The following is a 21,199-nucleotide window of genomic DNA, read 5'->3' on the forward strand; positions in this document are numbered from 1 at the left end:
AAGAGTGTCTAAGAATATTAGCTCAGCTAATACTTTTAGCCTTTTTCTTCCCCTTGATTTTCATTTTCATGAATTTTCTTTTAACAAAACACTGGGGAACCTCACCTCCAGAGCAGGGTTCTCCGCTATGGCAACAAGCACCACCCTTTTAGCAAATATGTTAGCCCTGGCAGCCACCTCTGTCTCAGCAGATGCTGGCCAGGAGCTAACACTGAGGACACACTGGTAGACACCAGCATGGGGAGGTATGAACAACACCTTCTGCTCCTCAGTACTCTTTGGGCCAATGATTGTCTTGTTCTTCACCATCAGCCACTGGTAAGGCAAGCTGTCCACCTTTAGGGAAAGAATGAAGCACATGTAAAAAATAAAATAAAATACGGAGTCATGGCAACTCAAGAGATTAAAAAAGAAAAAAAAAAAGAGATGGTGTACTTTAAATATACATCCTGTGACATATGATATTCACCTTTTCCCCATCAATGGCCAGACTATTAACGGTAATTGAAACTTGTTGCCATCTCTCAGACGGGTTGAAAAGGCTGAGGGAGGTCTGTGAGGCTATGCCCACACAGCAGGCATGAGAGAACCGCAACTCCTCTGGCACCACCACTTGGCCTGAAGATGACAGTGGAACAGTAATACATGACAGAGAAACACCAGTCCTCATTGCAGGAAAAGGCATATACTTATTACAAGTACAGACAATGAACTCTATGAAGTGCATTAATAGCCTCATCTAAAAAAATATACAAATTAATTAATTTTAAAAAATTGAGTTATGCAAGTTTTTATAAATTCTAGAGTGTGTACTGATATTTCTTCTACTATTATTGATCACTGATAATGAAGCTAAAAAAAACAAACAACTGCTACCTCGCAGTTCTTCAAGACCGCTTGTCACCAGAGGATCTGCAGTATACTGACTGAAGGGTTTCCCCATCATTCCAATGTCCTGCTGGCTCTGATGTGGTCTGGGAAGGAGATGGGATCCAGCAGCACCAGAAATCCCCAGAGGACCAGATGTTGTGTGGATGTGTCTGACCGGTAGATCACTGTTTGGTATGCCTGTCAAAAAGGAGGAAGGACTATTTAAAGCTTATATTGTCTGGGTTTAACCGTCATGAAGTACCAACACCTCAGCATGTTTACTTAGGAAGTGAACGATGGCAGACCTGCTGAGGCAACGGTATAGAGACCGCTTTCTGTTGCTCCCACATAAGCAGCTGGATGTAGTGGAGCTTCAGGTCCCAGATACTGCTGACCCAGCTGAGAGTTGAAGAGAGCACGTCCAGTGAGGAGAGACTGCACATCTCCTTGGTGGGGAAGGTCAATCGTGCCAGGACACTGAGGCTTAAAGCTGGGGATGGGCACATAGTGAAGTCCGTCCGATGAAAAGGTTGGAGGCATACCGAGGCCTCTGGTGTACACTGACGATGAAACTGAGCTAGCAGTACCCCACTGCTGGGAGCTCTGAGGAGCTGTGGAGCTGCTAGTCTGTTGAATGTTCAGATTGCTACAATATCCTGAGTCCACTTTAGTGAGCTGCTTTACATTAGACTCAGAGAGGTGCTTGTGGTTCCTGCAGCTGGTGGAAATGTCACCGCTTCTGTTCCCAGGACAGTGGTAGTTACATTCACTCTGGCTGCGGGTGCAGCTCAAAGCAGAACCACTACGTGAGGGGTCTGGGCTTTTATGTGGCCGGGGTGGGAGTGGGTCTAGACTTCTGGAATGCTGTGTCTGCACCTGATCGAGGCTTTTGGAAAGGCCTGGAATCTCCATACAAGACTGTGCATCTGGATCCACAGGTGGGGTAGGACTGAATCTGATGATGGTGGTGCTCAGTGCCATGCTAGAATTATTCTGTTGAGCGCAAACAGCCCAGCACGGGGGGAAAAAAAAAAAAAAAATACACAAAAATTAAGATAAATACAGTACTACACTCTTTTCACCAAAAGCACAACCGGGAACAAAAATCTAAATGAATCATTTCATGTATTTAAGCTGGATCAAATTTTCAATGCTGTTACAACCCAAGTCAGGCACAGTTGACTTTTTCATGGTGTACCTTTGGTTTCTCGGGTGTAGGTACAACAGTGCCATCATTCAGTGAGATGTAGGTGAGTCTGCTGAGACTAGGGCTGGAGCAGTTACCCTGAGGAGAAAGGTCGTAACCAGGATGTCTGTTTGCCAGACGTCCGGCAGATGAAGGTGGTGACAACATGCTGGGAAGGCAAGACAACATGGATAAAGTAACAAATGAATAATGGCTAGTAATAAAGACATCTATTAAGTGTCAGTAGTGATGAGTTTTGACTAAATAATAAAAAGATGAATGACATACAAGAGAACAGGGTAGACATTTGAAGACTTGAGCTAAATTTAAAATGAGGTCATGCTAACAGCATTACCAAACAACAACAAACATTAAAAGCATTCATTTTATAGAAACAATGTGTGACACAATACCCATCTGGACTGGGAACAGAGGTCTGACTTGGAGAGGAGTGGGTAAGAGGAGAAGTGGATGGTCTGAAGTTACACTGAGTCTCCTCCATACACTGCTCAGAAAAACCTTTTCGGCCAGAAGCAGAAAAAAAAAAAATCTTGTAAATATTCCAACTGCAGCAATCCTTACCAATAATCAACATTATGGTGGAGACCAATGCTTTTATAGTACCAAGTACATTAGTCATGTTTGTTTTTGTGGATTACACGCACCAGATGTAGGGTCTACAGAAGACTGAACATTTCCAACATGCTTCTCCAGTGGGGCCGAAGCAGCAGCGATATTCCTGGGTGGTGGTCTCTCACAATTTCTGGATGTGTCCACATGCTTCTGCGTCACGGGAGAGGAACCTTTATGGCAAGGGAGGACTGACTGCCCTTTCATCCAGCCAGGGGAGGTTCTGGGCAAGCCAGGTGAAGCAGCAGAGCTTTTATTAGTTTTGTGTGGGGTTTTAGAAGGGCTACCGTTGGATGCTTGTATGTTCGCTTCTGCTGGCTTCATTCCACCTAATGAAGCACAGGTAGTGGCTGAGGAAGCAGCATGAGATAACACTGTGTCTGTAGGAGGTTTGTGTGTGGAAGAGCCCACAGATCTCCTGGCAGAGCTCAGTGACGGTTGAGGGATAGAGCTGGCAGGCGCTATCGTTGACTCTCTCCTGATGTCTTTCTCCATCCCCCATTTTTCAGGATGTCCTGCCTGAGGGTTCCTCTGAGAGCTGCTGAGATTGTTAGCCCAGCTGCTCAATTCAAGGGTGGTGTGAGCCCCCAAGGAATCACTGCTGCCAGAAACATCAACCCTTTTCAAGTATTTCTCCATATCAAAGCCACTCATCTCTCCTACACACGTGCTTCTCTGCAGTGTGTCTAGAATGCCACTCTGATCGGGCTCAGGGAGGATCTAGATGGAGACCAAAACAGTGTTTCAATGTTTCCATTTTCTTTTTTTAAGTTAAACACTGAAAAAACATGTTTAGAACCTTAACCATTCCTTAATCTGAACTACAAGTCATAGATATAACTAAGACCCTTAAACATATTGTTAAATAAACACTCAATGCTTACATGCAGAGCTGAGGTAGGTTCCTCAGTGCTGCTGCCAGCAGGTCCCGCTTTTGCAGACTCTGCACGATTCCTCGCCCTACTCTTCTTGGACAGCTCCATGATCATGGCAGCCAGCTGTGATGGGTCGTTACTGATGGATGCATCCGCAATGGCTGAAGCAATTGTACTGATACTAAGCATCAGTGGACTGCTGTTATTGTCAGGGAGCGCATAGCTCTGATTAGCCAAGTTTGAATCAGAACTGGGGCCATCACTGCTGTCTGGATGTGCAGCTCTAATGCCATTTTCCTAAAGAGGAAAGTGATTTTATGTCATAAAACTGTCCATGTAATCTTTAAAATATTCAAAATATCATTAAAAAAAAAAAAAAAAAAAAAAGGGGGGGGGGGGGGGGAATCTACATACCTCCTTTTTACAAGAGTCTACATCAGTGGTCCCTTTTGGTGACATCCTTTCACCTGGAGCTTCAAGAGTTTTATCTAGTTCCTCTGCAAGAAGATGAGTGTAAGCAGAGAAGCACAAAAATGAACAAAACACACAAAAGATTCTGTTCTATTCTATAAGCTTTTAAAATAATGCTCCAGCAACAGCGATGCTACAAACACACCTGGGTTGAGAGTTTTGTCTGCTTCACTGAGATCCATGGTGTCACTGGAAGGAGAGCCATCTCTATTTGACAACTCTGAAGGGTGAATCAAGGCAAATGGCTCCCTTTTTTCTGGAGAGGTAATGATGTAGCCAAAGGATGGCTAGAGGAACAAAAAACAAAAAACAAAAAAAAAAACAAAAAAAAAAAACAACAAAAAAACAAAACAAAACAGCTTTTTAATAATTTCACACTTTTTGCAATTTCTTCTCTTCCTATCAGAATTTGTTCAAACAAACAAAAAACTCTTTGGCAGCTGCATCTGTCCTGCCATGCCCACCTTTATGCAGTCTTAGTAGTCACCCAACTTTGTTGAGTTGGAGAAAAGAACAATTTTAAATTTCAAAGTAGCTTTTACTGACCCTTTTAACTAAATCACTGGAGCTTCCCAAACAGCCGAGAGCTTCAGAACGCTGTCCAAAAAACTGCCCAAAAGAAAGTCGCAGATAGCTTTCATCTCCTTGCAAAAATTCTGATGAGACCTGGGAGGCCCTCATTAGGACGTGGCTGTTGAAGGGCAATTTCCAGGACGAGTCGCTGTGAAAGGTGCCGTTGCTGCTGGCTGGTTCGATCTGTTCCTCCTGAATGATACATTACACCACCAGAGACCATTCTTTACACCAAAACACAGGGTTCATACACATTTTTCAGGGTCAAATTCAAGCACTTTTTAACCCTTGGATGCACAACCTACCAATACCTACACTCTTCCACGAGTGGGGTCAAAAATGACCCCAAATAAAATCAGTGCATTTTGCTATAAACTCGGCTGTTATTCTTCAAAATCTTTAAAACGAAGAGTTGTAACATTCTCATATTTGAGGTATTCCTCATAAAACATGTTTGTGACATGAGGCCCTTTGCATTTTTGTAGCGGAAAGCTGCCATGTGGTTTGTTTTCAGTCGGTAGGCTCTGGTCCTCTTGTCATCAAAGTGCAAGACGGGCGAATATCTTCAAATCTTTGAATTGACATAGTGGCCTTGTAGTGGTTATGCAGAGGACTCCCAAAAAGCACACCGACTGGTACGTCCCCGTTCTTCTCACTTCCTGCAAGAATGGTCAATCAAATGAAGGCCAGGAGCTTATGTTTGATTACATTTTTCCCCACTCTTTTCCCCTTTCTGTGGCTACTCTTCGTGTCCATGTTTGTGCATGTCAGCACTTCTTCTGTTATATTATCAGACATGAACATCTTCCATGCATCTATTGGGGAGACAGTACTAAACCCAGGTGCAAGCCCTGGCCGTCTAATTCAGAATATTGTGGCTAGAGCAGTAAGCGGGGCTCATTCAGTTAGATATCCATTTCCTCTTCAGAGGACTCTTAAGAGGACTCCTCTGTGTCCGACTGGCCTTGTTCAGTGGGGGGGGACAATAGTCTGGGGGGGGGGGGGACAATAGTCTGGGTCCTCTATATCTGAGATGTCAGATTCTGAGTCAATGCCTCTGATGGGCTCTTCATGCCATCTGTCCTGAATCATTTGTAGGGCAAGGTCCACAGGGATCCTAGCTGGCCTCATAGCAGCCATGGTACTTTAGATATTTAAAAATAAAAAAAACATCAGAAAGTACAATGTTTGAAATGCACAGAAAACTATAAACAGGGCTGCGCATAAATGGTCCGCAGGTGCGCATTCGCTGTCAAAATAAAAGACCAGATAAGAAGTTGGAACGCGCGTTTGCATACATAAAATGTTCTGGAGGAGGACAGACATTTGTTCAGAACTCGGAAAGATGTCGGAAAAGCAAGCTCCGTAAGCAATTACTTTGGTGTTCCTCCACCGCAAAAGAAGTGCATATTCTCGGAATTTCTGGGAATACTTTTATTTTGACAGCAAATGCGCACCTGCAGACCACTTATGTGCAGCCCTGACTACAAATCATGTATATTACTGTGTAAAAATTAATTCCTGATTCATCAGAAGTATAAGTGGGACAGTCAGAGTTGTTAAGAATGAAAGTTTCATAGAAGACTCCATAGGAACTGCCTGGGGTCATTTTTGACCCACTTGTGGAAGAGTGGGGTAGTGATACAAAAACTGCATTTTTTTTTTTTTAAATTAATGAAAAAATAAATAAAAATGTAAATGGCCTCATTTTACAAACATATTTTATGAGGAATACCTGGAATATGAATATATTACAACTTTTCATTTTAAAGATTTTGAAGAAAAACAACCCGTGGAGTCATTTTTGACCCCACGTGTGCGTCTAAGGGTTAAGCACATTCAAGGTGAATTTTCAAGCTTTTCCAGCACATTACCAAAAAAGAAGAAAGCATGTTTCACTTTGCATCACCTCAGTAAGACCTTGTAAAAATTTTAACAAATAATCTTAGGTCGACTTAAATGTCTTTTGTCCCCCTTTTGTTAAAAGAGAAAAATGCAGCACACAAAAATAGTGAAAAAGGAAACGGTTGCCTTACATGCATATAGTGCACAAACTCAAAAAACACATTCCTCTTAAAAATTAAGATGTGCAAATGTGAACAAATCAACTTGTTAGAGATCTTCATCTCCACTGTAAATAAACAACAACCCAGAAAACAAGAAAACTGCACCAAACACCACAAACACCAACAAATTAATGTCTTCTCATCAGATATTGAAGCTTCTTTCCTGTGTGACATAAAAAAAAAAAAAATAGGAGACAGATGTTTGTTTGTTTTTTTGTTCTTTTTAACTAGTTAAGCACCCACGCCCAGAAAAATGGTAAATTGCCTGTATTTGTATAGCGCTTTACTAGTCCCTAAGAGCCCCAAAGTGCTTTACACGTTCAGTCATCCACCCATTCACGCACCCATTCACACACTGGTGATGGCAAGCTACATTGTAGCCACAGCCACCCTGGGGTGCACTGACAGAGGCGAGGCTGCCGGACACTGGCGCCACCAGGCCCTCTGACCACCACCAGTAGGCAACGGGTGAAATGTCTTGCCCAAGGACACAACGACAGAGACTGTCCAAGCCGGGACTCGAATCGGCAACCTTCCGATTACAAGGCTAACTCGTGAGCCACGATCGCCCAGTGGGGACATTTCATTTTCGAGCAGGAAGCTCCCCCTTTTTGTTATACCCTTTAGATCAGGGGTCGGCAACCTACGGCTCTGGAGCCATTCCAAAATGTCTTGTGACAATCTCATTGGCTTAGGGAGTGATGATGTCACAGGGAGATCTTAAGAATCTTAGGTCCTTTGATGAGTTTCCTTATGTAGGGGTGAGAAACAGCAAGTTTTAGTTCGTTTTAGCAGCATCTGTGTTTGCAGCCTACAAACGTTCACCACAGAAACAAAGTCATCGTATTGAAACTCCAACATGTTTCCAAGAAAAAAGAACAACCAATTCAAAAAGATTACGCCGCCTCTCCTTCCTGGCGTGGCCGGCCAATTTCCCCAAATGGCGTGTCATCCTTCCAAAGGGCGTTAGAGGAGAGTAGGAATGAAAACTACCTTCTCCAGAAAAAAATGCAACAAATTGAAGAAGAGAAACTTCAACTGGAGAACAAGTGTAGACGAATGGAAGCCCAAAGTAAAGAGCTGGAAGACAGACAACAGCGCCAGCCGGACATAAAAATTATTAATGAGGGCTGGGGAATCAAGTTTGCTCAAACCCGAGAGCAGATTGTGCACCTCATTAAAGAAAACAGACAAAAGAGTGCAGAACTAAAAGAAATGACCAACCAGCTCCAAGACAAGAAAACGATGACTGATAAGATACAATGGGATCTCCAATACATGGACCGAAGGAATCAGCTCCTCCAAAGACAGCTCCATGAAGCTGTGGAAGAAAAGAAAGAATTCCTCCAACAGAAGGAAGAGCATGGCAAAAAGCAAAGAGACATGCAGCACAAACTGAAGAGCATGCAGGAAAAATACCGAATGCTGAAAGAAAGCCTGGATGAAACACTGCGCCAAAATAAAGACCTTCTTCAACAGAAAGAGCAACAACAAGAAAGACTGAAAGAAGGAAAGCGTATCGTCCAAGACTTTGAGTCTAAAAATCTAAAACTGCAAGAGTTTTGTAATCAGCTGGAGGACAAAGCAACTAAAGTGGAAGAAGAAAAGGACAAACTGGAGAAACGCTGCTCACAGATGCAGCAAAGGATCGAGCAAAATGCGAGAAACAACTCAGAGCTCGTTAAGGGGATTTTGGTGGAATATAATAACTTGAAGCGTGAAAACACTCAAATGCAGGCACAAAAAGAACAACAAGACAAAATACATGAAGACCTGCAGCTCACCCTCCAAGAAATCCAGAAAAGAAACGAGCAGTTAGAAGACAAGCACAAAGAAGTGCAACAGAGAAATGCAGACATGCACAAGGACAAGCTGATACAGGAGGCAACATCCAAACAACTCCAAGACAAGCTTGAAGAACAACAAGCAACATTAGAAGAGGTGGAACAAAGATGTGAGAGACTTGAAAAGCAAAACACAGAAACAATTGATGAGTTGAGAAATCTCATCCTGGAGAAAAAAGCGCTCGTGGAAAAGTGCCTGAAAAAAAAGAAAAAATGGTTCCACTTGTTCCGGAGGAGAGACGCTACTGCTTCCTCACCTGATGTAGCCTCGTCTTGCTCCACCTCTGTTAACCCCCCAACCAGTCCCAGCAGTTGACTGTCCACTCCTGGTTCCTGCCCGTTTAAAGGCAGTTTTTCCTCCCCACTGTCGCCAAGTGCTTGCTCAGAGGGGATTGTTGGGGTTTTCTCTCCTCTACCTTGTTTCTTCATTTACTTGCTTGTTTAACTTTTTTTTCAACTTATCTAAATAAACCATTTGAATTTATCCTTTGAGTATTTTTCATCTAATCTTTACAGAATTTTTCCAAAACATTTTCAAACATTCAGATCTGTCTTTTATTTTCTTCTTGAAACCTCATAACAGTGCAGCAGAAACTTCAAGTTACCTGCCAATACCTTCTTTTATTGTATGGCGGCAGCAAACCGCTCTAAATAATATGCCAGCAAAAACTCTGGTGAGGCAGTGATATGTACCTGCATGAACTGGTGCTCCTTTTCAAATTCTTCTTGATCCTTCACTATCTTGTCCATAGCGTCACCTGCAAGAAAAGGAAACATAATCCAAAAACTCAATCAATGTATATTACATACAAATGAAACAGTGTAGTATATAAATCTAATATTATAATAGAGTTGTGGACCATACTTGCAGGAACAAAATCCTCTGTCTCAAACTGGGCAGCACTCTCTGAGGCCTTTCCGGCAATCTCTTTTTCAAAGGACGAGTAATATGCCAGGTCTGTCACCCACTGCCCCTCTTCATTCTGATACACTACATTATGAGTGGCACTGGCACCTGAGGGGAGCAGCAGTGTTGTTAACATGTTACATCAGTCTCAGATTTTTTACATCATAATTGAGCCTCGGTATTTATTCAAGAATAACAACCACCTACCTCGTTGAAATTCCTGCTCTAGGTTGTCTGGGCAATGGTTCCAGCCATCATCTGAATCATCCTGCTCCCGGTGGAAGCTCTGGGAGAAATACTTAGCTTCCAGGGATGTGGAGAGGGGATTGTTGTCATCCTCGCTGGTACTGTCTGAAACTTCAGCAGCAGTAACATCACCACAGGGTCCTCCTCTTAAGCCCAAGGAGGGCCTGGCACCATCAAGCTCATCTATTCCATCATCATCGTCATTCTTGTCATCACAATCTGGAACCAGCACCTGAGGCATAGGTATTGAAAAAAAATGTATTGTATGTAATTTTATTTCAAAATGTGTTAAAGTTGCAGGGTTATAAATATATAAATGCTCAAAAATAGGACTAGAACAGTTGGCTTTAAACAGGCACTCAGGTCTACAAGAGATTTTCACCCCCTAACCTCCATTTACCTGGGAGAGGTGGAAGCTCCCTTGGGTTCCTTGAAGGTGAGACACAGTAAGGTTTGTTGAATCTTGAGGTCTTCTCAGTGCAGCTCCACTCCTCAGGTAGACAGAGTCCAACAGTCTGTCAACTGCAGGCCCAGAGTCTGTGCTCTCCATGGCATCCTGACATTCAGAATTACAAAAAACATGAGCAAATATAGCCTTTAAAGCTCATTACAACTACTGGTACCTCCAACGTTTTGATTGATTACCAAATCATTCCATTTAGTGTGAAGCACTATCTGTTATGTGTACGGAAAAAACAATATTTAAATGTCATAAGTGAAGTAAAAATACAGGATTCATAACAGCAATTTAATGTTCTTGAGAATCAGATGACACATAACTTTTTGAATACCCGAGCATCCTGAGCATGAGCTCAAACCAAACACTGAATGAAAGCTCTGTTGAATATTGTTATTTCAGTTGTTGGAGTTACCCATCTTTTGATTATTAAATCACCTAAAATTTACTGTTAGGTTTCCTTATGTTCTACTTTTGTTACTTTTTCCTAAAATAGAAGCCAAATACAAACTGGTCCCATGATATTGCAATATTAATACTGTTACTCCAATTACCAAATAAGTGCATTTTAATAAATAACATCCTTGCTTTGTCAGTACTTGACATATAGTGTCAAGTACTCAAGGAGAAAGCACCAACAATTCAGTTCAACAATAAGATAAAATGTGCAAAACACTATTACAGTGGTAACAGCATAGTATGCACAATATATAATAAGTATAGCCATGCATGACTGAAATGACCACGAGCTGGTCAACTGCAGTTACATATAGCACTTGTACTTACCAGTGCCTCCTGTCTGTCCAGGGCCTTGCTCCAGCTGACATGAGAAAGCCTCTGAGATGCCCCAGAGATCCCCAGAGAGGAGCTGGTCTCTCCTGTTCCAACAGGACCCACACGGTCACCCATCTGAAAATAAAAAAGTAACATTTTTACTTAAAATTAAAACAAAAAGACAAAAAACAAACACACACAGTCAAGGCCGAGTTATATTTTCCATCTATCAGGGGTCCAAACGGTGAAACACTTAATTGTAAACTTCATGAACAAATGAATGTGTTTTTTTTTTTTGGTCATAGCTTTTGCAAAGGCTTTTATGGTCAATCAAAAAGGTAAGACTTACATTTGGCATTGATAAATAGATTTCACAACTTCTACAACAAAAAGAAAAATATTGGTGTTTACCACTACTACCCCAATGCTTCCTAATAGATGCACCTATGGTATCAATTTGAAAATCCTAGGTGCCTTTCAGAAAACTTGACCTCTAACCTTGAGGTCAAGGTCAGTGGGATTCAGTGAGATTTCTAGTAGACACACCTATGGTATCAATTTGAAAGTCCAACATAGCCTCGTTATCGAGTCATCTTATTCACAAGAGTTTCAGAAAACTTGACCTCTGATCTTGAGGTCACCCTGATGGGGTGACACTAATACCCCATCAACCTTTTATAGCTAAGGAGTAATAACTATCACAAGCTTAATTCAATTAACCTGTTGTTTTCAGAAAGCCAGGTTCATAAAGATCTGTATAAGGGAATCATTCTTAACACTATATGAATTTGAAATCAAGCAATCAAGATATGTTTTAAGTGTTAACTTTCACTTTTACTTCAAGGACAACTAAAAAAAAGAAAACACAAACATTTAGGAATGACAGAAATTTTTAAGGGCTTAAACATTTCATGTCTTAAAACCACAGTCATGTTAACCATGACATAGAAATAATTATTTGCCACCAACTACCGAGTACAGAGCCCATTCGTACCTTTGTATGTCTGGGAAGGCTGATTCTTCCATGTACTGGAAGACCGTTCAGATTATCGTCCTCATCTTCACCAACAGCACTGCTACCCACAATCCCCAACCCACGCAGGGCATCGTAGGTGGTCTGGACATTAGTTGCTGCTGGAAGAGGCATGGTCGACACTCCTCCATCGTTTCCACTTTCTTCACTGCCACTGCTCCCATCCCCACCTCCTCCATCTCCTGATGTTACACAGCACCAAACAAAAAACTGTGGGTTATACAAGACGCTCGGGAAATTTGTTTCTCATTTTCACATAATCTACTGCTGGTTTAACGATATGACGGGATTGTGGTATGACAGTTTTGTCACTACTACTACTACAGACACACACAGCAAACATTAAAGATGGGTGTTATACCTGTGACAGGAGGGTTGATGACTTGACCTTCAGCGGATCGCCTGTGTCCAATCCCAGATGAGGATGCACCACCCCGACCACTGGAAGCCTCATCCTCAGAACTGCCTCCTTCTAGACCTGGCCTGAAAGTGGGACGGTTGCTTTGTCCAACCTGTCGATTCACACAGAGAAAAACACATGCAATAAGTAAAACAATATTGAGAATGCAGTTCACTTTGATTGAAAATAAAACAGTGGATCTACTGGTGACCAAAACATGTAAATGTAAAAATATCCGATAATATTTCTTTTTGTATTTCTGACCAGCTGTCTGGATGTGCTTGGCAGCAGCCGAGTCCTGGCAGCATCACTGCTCCTTCTTGCAGATTCCAGCTCATCCTCTGTGTCCTCATCACTGGCTGGACAGGAGTCCATACCTGTGGCAGCCAGGCGCACATCGGGCATCTGGAAATCCTCCTGATTTTTTTTTTTTTTTTTTTTTTAAATTGAGAGAAAGTAAAACATACAGCTTTTAATATCTGGCCCAAATATGATTAAGAAAAGTACAAGCAAACCAAAAGTCAAGCAAACGAGGTTCTTGCTAAACCCTTATTTTTGGGGTCAGCTGTCTAAACTGACCTGTAGTTTCAAACACAAGTTACCATTCTCTGCCTGAGCTGAAATCAGTACACAGTCACAAAGCAATGTATCAACATGCTCACCTGATCAGACTGATCAAGGAATTGATCTCTGTACTGTTCAGGCTCTGTAGAACTTGGGTTGGACAGGACATCAGCAGCACCTGGCACTCCCTATGAAAGATATACTGTGTTAGCGAGAACTCTGAAACAAAGATTTTAGCTTGCATTCTTTTAAAAGTGGTGCTAGTAAAATGTATAAGTCAGTAAAGTCAGCAAAGTCAGCAAAGTAGAGCGGAAAGAGCCTTACAGTTGCAGGAATCTCCTGGCCCTCCACTCTGCCTCTCTGCATAGCAGGAGGGACCAGCTTATTGAAGTACAGCTCCAGCTCATCATCAGGCAGGTTGTTTACATCAATGTCATCATCTGGTGACCAAACACCAAGTATGTGTGTGACTGAATCACAAATATCACACCTGCTCGGTGTTAAATTCATCCAACTGAAATAGGAACGATGTACAAAGCGTGACTCTAAGGACTTAAAGGTCTGACTTACCTGTTAGGTCGCTATTCATACTATCCACAGACATGAGCTTCTCATTGGCCAGGAAGCTTGAGTTGCTGTCACTAAAATGGTCACTGCCCACTCCTTCCCTCAGTACCTGGTTGTTTTCAACTCTAGATGGTAAGGCCTGAACCTGTATGGACTGAACAACAGAGGAATGCAGTGAAAGCAACTTTACAGAAATTTTGTTAGCAAATAAAAAAGGTGAGTTTGATTTAAAAAAAACAAAAATACTGCATTGTAGAAAGAGCTAGATATCAAGACATTCAAAAGTTTAGAAGAAGTGAAATGGTGGCTTTTAAACAGTGACTCAAACTCTGTATTTTTGCACATCACGACAGAAAATATAGAACACAGAAAATGAGTAGGGAAAGAAATAGTCCAAATCTTTGGACAGCAGTCTCATGACACATCATACAGATATAAATCAACAGGAAACTGATCAGCATGTATGGAAAGGTGGTACCTTTTTGTCTGTGACATCTTTATGTCCAAAATGAGCAAATGTCAGAAGCCCTGTTGACAGATCTGTTAGAAGAGACACAAAGTTCATCAGTAACACTTTCGTACAGGTGGATCAAATGAGCATGTACACATTGCCCCCCAAAAGCCTCAAGCAAACAAAAAACAAAACAACTTTAGGCAAACACTCTTACATAACAGATCAGTATGAAGCGGTTGATTTATAAGAACAAGCAACACTCAAGTTATTAACTACATTTAAGGGCCGTAACTCACGTGTACCATGGTTCTTTGCATTACCACAACAGCAACAGAAAGAACCATAGTACACATTCAAGTAGTACATAGCTCACTTTTAAATTGTGTGCTAAGTCTGAATGGAGAACGGAGTCACTTGAATAGACTGATGAAGCCAGAAATATTACTTAACGTGTGCCTGAAAAAGTCAATAGAGCCAGGGGCACAAGAATTTACCTGTTCCAAGTTCTGTGGGATGGCCACATACTGAGCCTGCCTGTGTAGTACCAAGGCCCAGCATGGAGCCTTGATTTCTGGATGCACTCTCATCCAGATTAATCTTCAAAAGCTTGTCTGAAAGACGATGGGCTGCAATGAAGTCATCTGCATTATCCCTGTAACAATGACAGGGATGTAAATAATTCAGAACTAGGGCTGCCACGATTAGTCGACTAGTCACGATTATGTCGACTATTAAAATCGTCGACGACTAATTTAATAGTCGCCGCATCGTTTGAAGCTTTGTAAGATCACAAAGGACGCAGGAATGAGTACCGGTAGTAGGATTTAAGAGTGTAATAACGGACTGAAACAGAAGATGGCAGCACTGCATGTACAAGGATGCCAGCTGCCGTTAAACCCCGAAGAAGAAGAAGCTGTGTCCCAGAATTCATAGCGCAGCCCAGCGCAGTTGTCAACAATGGCGGCAGCTAGTTAGTGTGAATGCTTGAAAAGCATTCACAGTATTGTTATTCTAATCTTTATTATTATTAGTGTGAATGCTTGAAAAGCATTCACAGTATTGTTATTCGAATCTTTATTATTATATATTCCGTACGTTTTTTGGCATCTAACTCCTTCAAAACCGTTCAACTTAGAAAAACCATTCAAACACCGTTAGATTCCTCTTCTTTTGGACATGACTGCTTCTACTTTTCTCATTTTTAACATTTATATTTTTAATTTTATTCAACTTTATTCAACAAAAATTTCCCATGTATTTCAATGGGGAGACCCTTCAAATTCTCATTCAACTTACTCATTTTTAAACTCTTACTACTTCCACATACATTGACATAGAGCCACCATTCAAACTTTAAAACGAAGACAAGACATTCAACTATTCAACTTGTATTTATCTTTTCAATATCTATTATACTTTTTCTTCAGTTCCAGTTTAAGTTTCATGATGTTTTTTCACCCGTTTCAGAGTTTATAATGGGTGTGTATGGGACGGAATGTTGGGGCTAGAGTGAGGCAGCTCAACTGCTAGAGTGAGAGGAGCAAAAAAATTAATCTTAAATTTTTTTTTAAAACTGCTGCTGTGTCCGCAGCGTTTGCTCTACAGGTATGATTTTACCCTCAAAACGTAGCCATCGCTGTCCTCTTTCATCCAATGTGTTTACTATTGTACTAGGTGTTATGGTTCTTTCGTAAATGTCACCAATGCACAGCCTCCTCCCTCCAACTCTTCCATAGACTCTAATGTTAAAATGGCTCAGAAGGTTCGTTTGAAAATCAGAAGAGCATGGTGTCTTTACACTATCACCACGTCCATATAATAAACTCCACAGGCATGAAAACTGAGAATTAGGTAGACTGGACATTGCTGCCGCTCACGGTGAAAGAATTTTGTCAATACGACCTATACTTTTCATTTGGGAGCGATTTGTTTCGGCCTGACTTTTCTGTTCATTTTAAGCAGCAAAAGTGAGGCGCATGTCTGTGTACGTGTGTATGGAGCCATTGGGTGCAGTCACTATAGCAACCAGGCTCACACCTGCCTGCTTAACGAGCTCTCTCTGCCACTCTGCCAAGATTAATCTTAAACACTTCTCTTTCAACTGCTGCTGTGTCCACAGTGTTACAGCCATCATTTTACCCTCAAAACGTCGCCATCGTTGTTCTCTTTCCAACACAGTGTCTTTCAAAGCTCACACTTTTAAATTTTTTAAACTGTGTGGATCAAAGCGGAGGGATCACATTTTAGTCATTCAGTGATTCAAAGAATATGAACTTTTAATATTCATTCAGATGTTTTCTGACTCTAAATGTTCTTTTCTCATTTCTTAGGGTTTTCTAATTTACATTTAAAACATTTTCAGCTTTTTTCCAACTTCTTCTCTGTGTGATTGTCAGCTTTTAGCAGTTCAGCTTTTTTGTTTTCATGTGCAAATTTCTGTATTTTTCATCTCGTTCAACATTTTTAACTTAAAATTCAGCAATTAATTCATTTCAATGCATACATTCAGATTCAAGCATTCACACTGCAGTTTCTTCAGAAAATGCACTTTCTAGTTATTAGTGTGAATGCTTGAAAAGCATTCACAGTATTGTTCTTCTAATCTTTATTATTAGTGTGAATGCTTGAAAAGCATTCACAGTATTGTTCTTCTAATCTTTATTAGTGTGAATGCTTGAAAAGCATTCACAGTATTGTTCTTCTATTCCGTACGTTTTTTGTAATCCTACTCCTTCAAAACCGTTCAACTTAGAAAAACCATTCAAACACCGTTAGATTCCTATTCTTTTGGACAACACTGCTTCTATTTTTCTCATTTTTAACATTTATATTTTTAATTTTATTCAACTTTATTCAACAAAAATTTCCCATGTATTTCAATGGGGAGACCCTTCAAATTCTCATTCAATTTACTCATTTTTAAACTCTTACTACTTCCACATACATTGACATAGAGCCACCATTCAAACTTTAAAACGAAGACAAGACATTCAACTATTCAACTTGTATTTATCTTTTCAATATCTATTATACTTTTTCTTCAGTTCCAGTTTAAGTTTCATGATGTTTTTTCACCCGTTTCAGAGTTTATAATGGGTGTGTATGGGACGGAATGTTGGGGCTAGAGTGAGACAGCTCAACTGCTAGAGTGAGAGGAGCAAAAAAATTAATCTTAAAATCTTTTTTAAAACTGCTGCTGTGTCCACAGCGTTTGCTCTACAGGTATGATTTTACCCTCAAAACGTAGCCATCGCTGTCCTCTTTTATCCAATGTGTTTACTATTGTACTAGGTGTTATGGTTCTTTCATAAATGTCACCAATGCGCAGCCTCCTCCCTCCAACTCTTCCATAGACTCTAATGTTAAAAGGGCTCAGAAGGTTCGTTTGAAAATCAGAAGAGTATGGTGTCTTTCCACTGTCACCACGTCCATATAATAAACTCCACAGGCATGAAAACTGAGAATTCAGTAGACTAGAAGCTGCTGTCGCTCACGGTGAAAGAATTTTGTCAATACGACTTTTACTTTTCATTTGGGAACGATTTGTTTCGGCCTGACTTTTCTGTTCATTTTAAGCAGCAAAAGTGAGGTGCATGTCTGTGTCGTGTGTATGGAGCCATTGTCACTATAGCAACCAGGCTCACACCTGCCTGCTTAACGAGCTCTCTCTCACTCTGCCAAGGTTAAACCTAAAAATGTTAGATTGTAGTAAGATTAACTTTTTCAAAAGTACAATAAGACAGATTTGACAGGGTTTTGCCACAGATTAATAGTTTGTCACTAGTTAGTATATGCCAACTAAGTAGAGCATTGTGATTGGCACAAAGGTTTTTCAGATCTGGGCAGTTGGAGTCAGTTGATGACTTCAAAATCATCCTTTCTGACTGGATAATTAAAGCTCTCAGCATCTATCGGTCTGTAGTTAATTTTCCCACCTTTTAACTAACGTTTAACTAACCTAATCTCATTTAATGTCTCTGTTTATAGTCTGTATAGTTTATCTCCCCACGAATACACTCAAAGTAGTCTTAAAATAAAACCCACAAAACAGTTCAAGATTTAATACTTTTTATTTGCTCATTTAATGCCAGTTGCCCTGTTTTTCTGTATGTCACTCATTCGCTTATACTTGGGCAAAAAGGACCAATTTGTACACTAGTATAGTGTATTTTTTCCCTCTATCTCTCTATGTCTGTCACACACAGAGACCAACACACAGACATGTATATGCTCATTATTGCTGTTCAAACTGATGATCAAATTTCCAAGCACCACCTGAACGCCTCATCTGTTTTTAACCTATCACTGGACCAACTGTCGTCATTCCGCTTTGCTCTCTGCTGTGGTAAGTACAGTACACTCAGTACTGCAGTGTTTTATTTTTATGATGGAAAAAATACATGTTTGACATTTAAACTCACATATCAAGTCCAACAGAGTTAAAAACAATTCAAAGAAGAAAGAAAGAAAAAAGAATAACCTTCGCTATCATTTATATACGTTTATTACGTTTTGCTGTTAGCAGCAGTGCTAACGCTAGCTTCAATGCTAATGCTAGCAACAATGCTAACGCTAGCTATAGTGCTAACACTAGCCTTAGCAGTTGTTAACTGACAAAAATAATATTCCTGTGATATTTCTTGCCGGTCAGTGAGACAAAAGTAAGAAATTAGCTTTATTATTGCCATTGTGGCTCAGTTTTAACAGTAAGAGTGCTAGCGCTAGCAGCATTGCTAACGCTAGCTGCAATGCTAACGCTAGCTGCAATGCTAACGCTAGCTGCAATGCTAACACTAACTGAAGTGCTAATGCTAGCCGGAATGCTAGCGCTAGCAGCAATGCTAAGGCTAGTAACAGTCTAACAGTAGCCTTACATAAGTGGCAATACTTCAGTTAATTAGTTTGAATTGTAAAATGACTGCTGTATCAGTTGGTGTGCTATATTACTCTATAATTACCCTGCTGACTAGAAGTTCAGTGTATCATGTCGTGTGGGCTTTGTATTTCTGTTAGTCTGATAACACTGTACAGACAACTAACGTATTATTTCTCGTTTCTTTCAGGAACCTGACTGACACTGTGCTTTGCCTGGTAGGTGTGCACATACTGTAAGAGAAGTAGACCAAAATAAAAAAATAATATGACTAATATAAGCTGTAAAGTGATGGGTTCAAACTTTGTGCTAGACCTTTTAAACACAATTTTATAATAAATACACATAAGTGCAGCTTAACAATTGGGCTAAAATATTTTTTTCGTACATTTTTGTAGTCATACTACATGTGATTAATTAATGATTCACTCAATCATATTTGTATTTAAAAATATTATTGCTGAATTTAATTAAATATTTATTCTTTTAAAAAGTGCCCAATTATGCAACTTTTTGCACATGGCAGCCGACAACAGTTTAGCTTGAATATTTGTTTTGTCCTTTTGCAGTAGTCACATTTAGTTCATACAATTACCATGTGATATAATTTTAATAAAATTATTATTTTTTTCTTGTTTTTTGTTCAGAGTGTGTAGAAGAAGAAGAACAAGGGCCAGATCTCCAGTCTTCTCTCTCACATCCCAACCCCCCAACCCCTCTATCCTCTGTCCTGCTCCACCTATTGTCTCTGCCTTCTTTCCATCTGTATTTCACTCTGTGGTTTGTGAGAAATTTTGCCAAACCAACAATCCTTTTGCGGTTTGATTTAAAGCCGTGTCTCTCCTGCTCTGTCTGTTCTCTCTGCTAAATTTTCTCTCTACCTGTTTTTCACTCTTGGTTTGCTGCTGAAAAACGCCAAGCCAACAAAGCAATAAAGAGTGCATATTTTGCCTCAACCTATGAACAAACTGAACAAACAAAGAAAAATCTGCGGTTTGATTTAAAGCCGTGTCTCTCCTGCTCTGTCTGTTCTCACTGCTAAATTTTCTCTCTACCTGTTTTTCACTCTTGGCTTGCTGCTGAAACACGCCAAGCCATTAAAGCAATAAAGAGTGCATATATTGCCTCTACCTGAGAACAAACTGAACAAACAAAGAAAACTAATTCACGGTTTGATTGTGATTTCCCAGCCGTGTCTCTCCTGCTCTGCCTGTTCTCTCTTCTAAATTTTCTCTCTACCTGTTTTTCACTCTTGGCTTGCTGCTGAAAAATGCCAAGCCAATAAAGAGAGTGCATAATATTCTCTCAACTGAAGAACAAACTGTCAAACGAAAGACAACTGTTTAAGACAAATAAAAACTGAAATATAAAAACAAAGACAACATCTCCTGGTGTGTGCCACTCTTATCTTGTGAACAATTTTTCTAAAGACTAAGAAACACTTGCAGGTGTGTGAAAATGCCAAGGAAGCAGAAAAAGTCACAAGCTGCAAAACAACGCTGGAAAAAGTTTCATGAGTTTCACAGTGTACCAACATGTGAACAAGCTGAGTTTGATTTTCCTCAGAGCTCTGCAGAAGACAGTGTGTCTACAAAGACCAATTCTGACAGTGTCAAACAGGCAGGTCAACATGTTCCTGCACATGTACAACAGGTATCTTATGCTGATGCTGTAAAGAGTGGACTGCAGCATGAATTTAATGAACAACATGAGGTGTTATGTGACCCACAGGTGGGTTATGCTGATTTTTTGAAAAGAGGCTGTCACAGTGATGTGGCAGGACCATCTCATGCAGAAAGACTGAACCTTGAAAACCAGCCCTCTGTTATACATGTCTGTGCATCTCGCAGCCAGGCTCATCCTAAATATGGAGACTCCAGAAACAAGCAGTGCACATGTAACTCACTCACATTTCTTGCTTTCCTTCATGAGAATGAAAACATGACTACAGCTGACCTAAATCTGGTCTTGGATAAAGGTGATGTGATGTACAAAGAGGCCAAGAAAAGATTTCCTAAAAATATTCATTTGGCAACCGATGAGCTGCCAGACAAAGTTGATGCTCGCAGGTCTATGTATGATGTCGACATGACACAGCCTTCCCGGTATGGGACATTTGAAGAACCTCCAGAGGAGGCAGTAGATACCTTTCTCAGCTTAGAAGCAGGACTGAGCTGCCTGTTGTCAGATGTGCAGTATGCCTTACTGATTATGAGTGGATTGTGTATCGCAGTGTTCAGATCCACATCAGGCAAATATGGTTTCTTTGACCCACACTCCAGAACACCCAGTGGTCTTCCTCTACTACTACAGTCACGTAATCGTGGTACAGCTGTGATGCTGAAATTCACACTCCTCAGTGACATGATTAAGAGGCTACAAGATTCTTATGAAATGATGGAGATATCA

At 40.7% G+C, this 21,199-nt stretch overlaps 1 protein-coding gene and 1 long non-coding RNA gene across 4 annotated transcripts in view; one reads left to right on the forward strand and one right to left on the reverse strand.

Moving 5' to 3' along the window:
- Positions 1-21,199, reverse strand: part of cep192 (centrosomal protein 192) — a 61,850-nt gene that overhangs the window by 16,103 nt on the left and 24,548 nt on the right. For all 3 annotated transcript variants that reach the window (XM_085290641.1, XM_085290642.1, XM_085290640.1), the window contains exons 4-27: positions 14,412-14,569; positions 13,942-14,003; positions 13,467-13,617; positions 13,221-13,336; positions 12,995-13,084; positions 12,597-12,749; positions 12,294-12,444; positions 11,894-12,114; positions 10,912-11,034; positions 10,069-10,224; positions 9,630-9,900; positions 9,381-9,530; positions 9,209-9,273; positions 4,579-4,797; positions 4,178-4,319; positions 3,976-4,058; positions 3,571-3,858; positions 2,722-3,406; positions 2,470-2,575; positions 2,069-2,225; positions 1,176-1,863; positions 877-1,068; positions 470-618; positions 106-336 (exon numbers count right to left, since the gene is read on the reverse strand). In XM_085290641.1, the coding sequence (XP_085146767.1) occupies positions 106-336; positions 470-618; positions 877-1,068; positions 1,176-1,863; positions 2,069-2,225; positions 2,470-2,575; positions 2,722-3,406; positions 3,571-3,858; positions 3,976-4,058; positions 4,178-4,319; positions 4,579-4,797; positions 9,209-9,273; positions 9,381-9,530; positions 9,630-9,900; positions 10,069-10,224; positions 10,912-11,034; positions 11,894-12,114; positions 12,294-12,444; positions 12,597-12,749; positions 12,995-13,084; positions 13,221-13,336; positions 13,467-13,617; positions 13,942-14,003; positions 14,412-14,569 (4,807 nt within the window). The remainder of the gene's footprint in view (positions 1-105; positions 337-469; positions 619-876; positions 1,069-1,175; positions 1,864-2,068; positions 2,226-2,469; positions 2,576-2,721; positions 3,407-3,570; positions 3,859-3,975; positions 4,059-4,177; positions 4,320-4,578; positions 4,798-9,208; positions 9,274-9,380; positions 9,531-9,629; positions 9,901-10,068; positions 10,225-10,911; positions 11,035-11,893; positions 12,115-12,293; positions 12,445-12,596; positions 12,750-12,994; positions 13,085-13,220; positions 13,337-13,466; positions 13,618-13,941; positions 14,004-14,411; positions 14,570-21,199) is intronic.
- LOC146563504 (uncharacterized) lies at positions 18,832-20,172 on the forward strand. Its single transcript, XR_014894335.1, has 2 exons — positions 18,832-19,008; positions 19,438-20,172. It is a non-coding gene; the product is annotated as an uncharacterized LOC146563504 (long non-coding RNA).

Source organism: Mchenga conophoros, linkage group LG11 (genome assembly GCF_057382185.1).
Source record: "Mchenga conophoros isolate Kocher_MC1m ecotype Shallow Benthic linkage group LG11, M_conophoros_male_GT1.1, whole genome shotgun sequence".
NCBI classification, from domain to species: Eukaryota; Metazoa; Chordata; class Actinopteri; order Cichliformes; family Cichlidae; genus Mchenga; species Mchenga conophoros.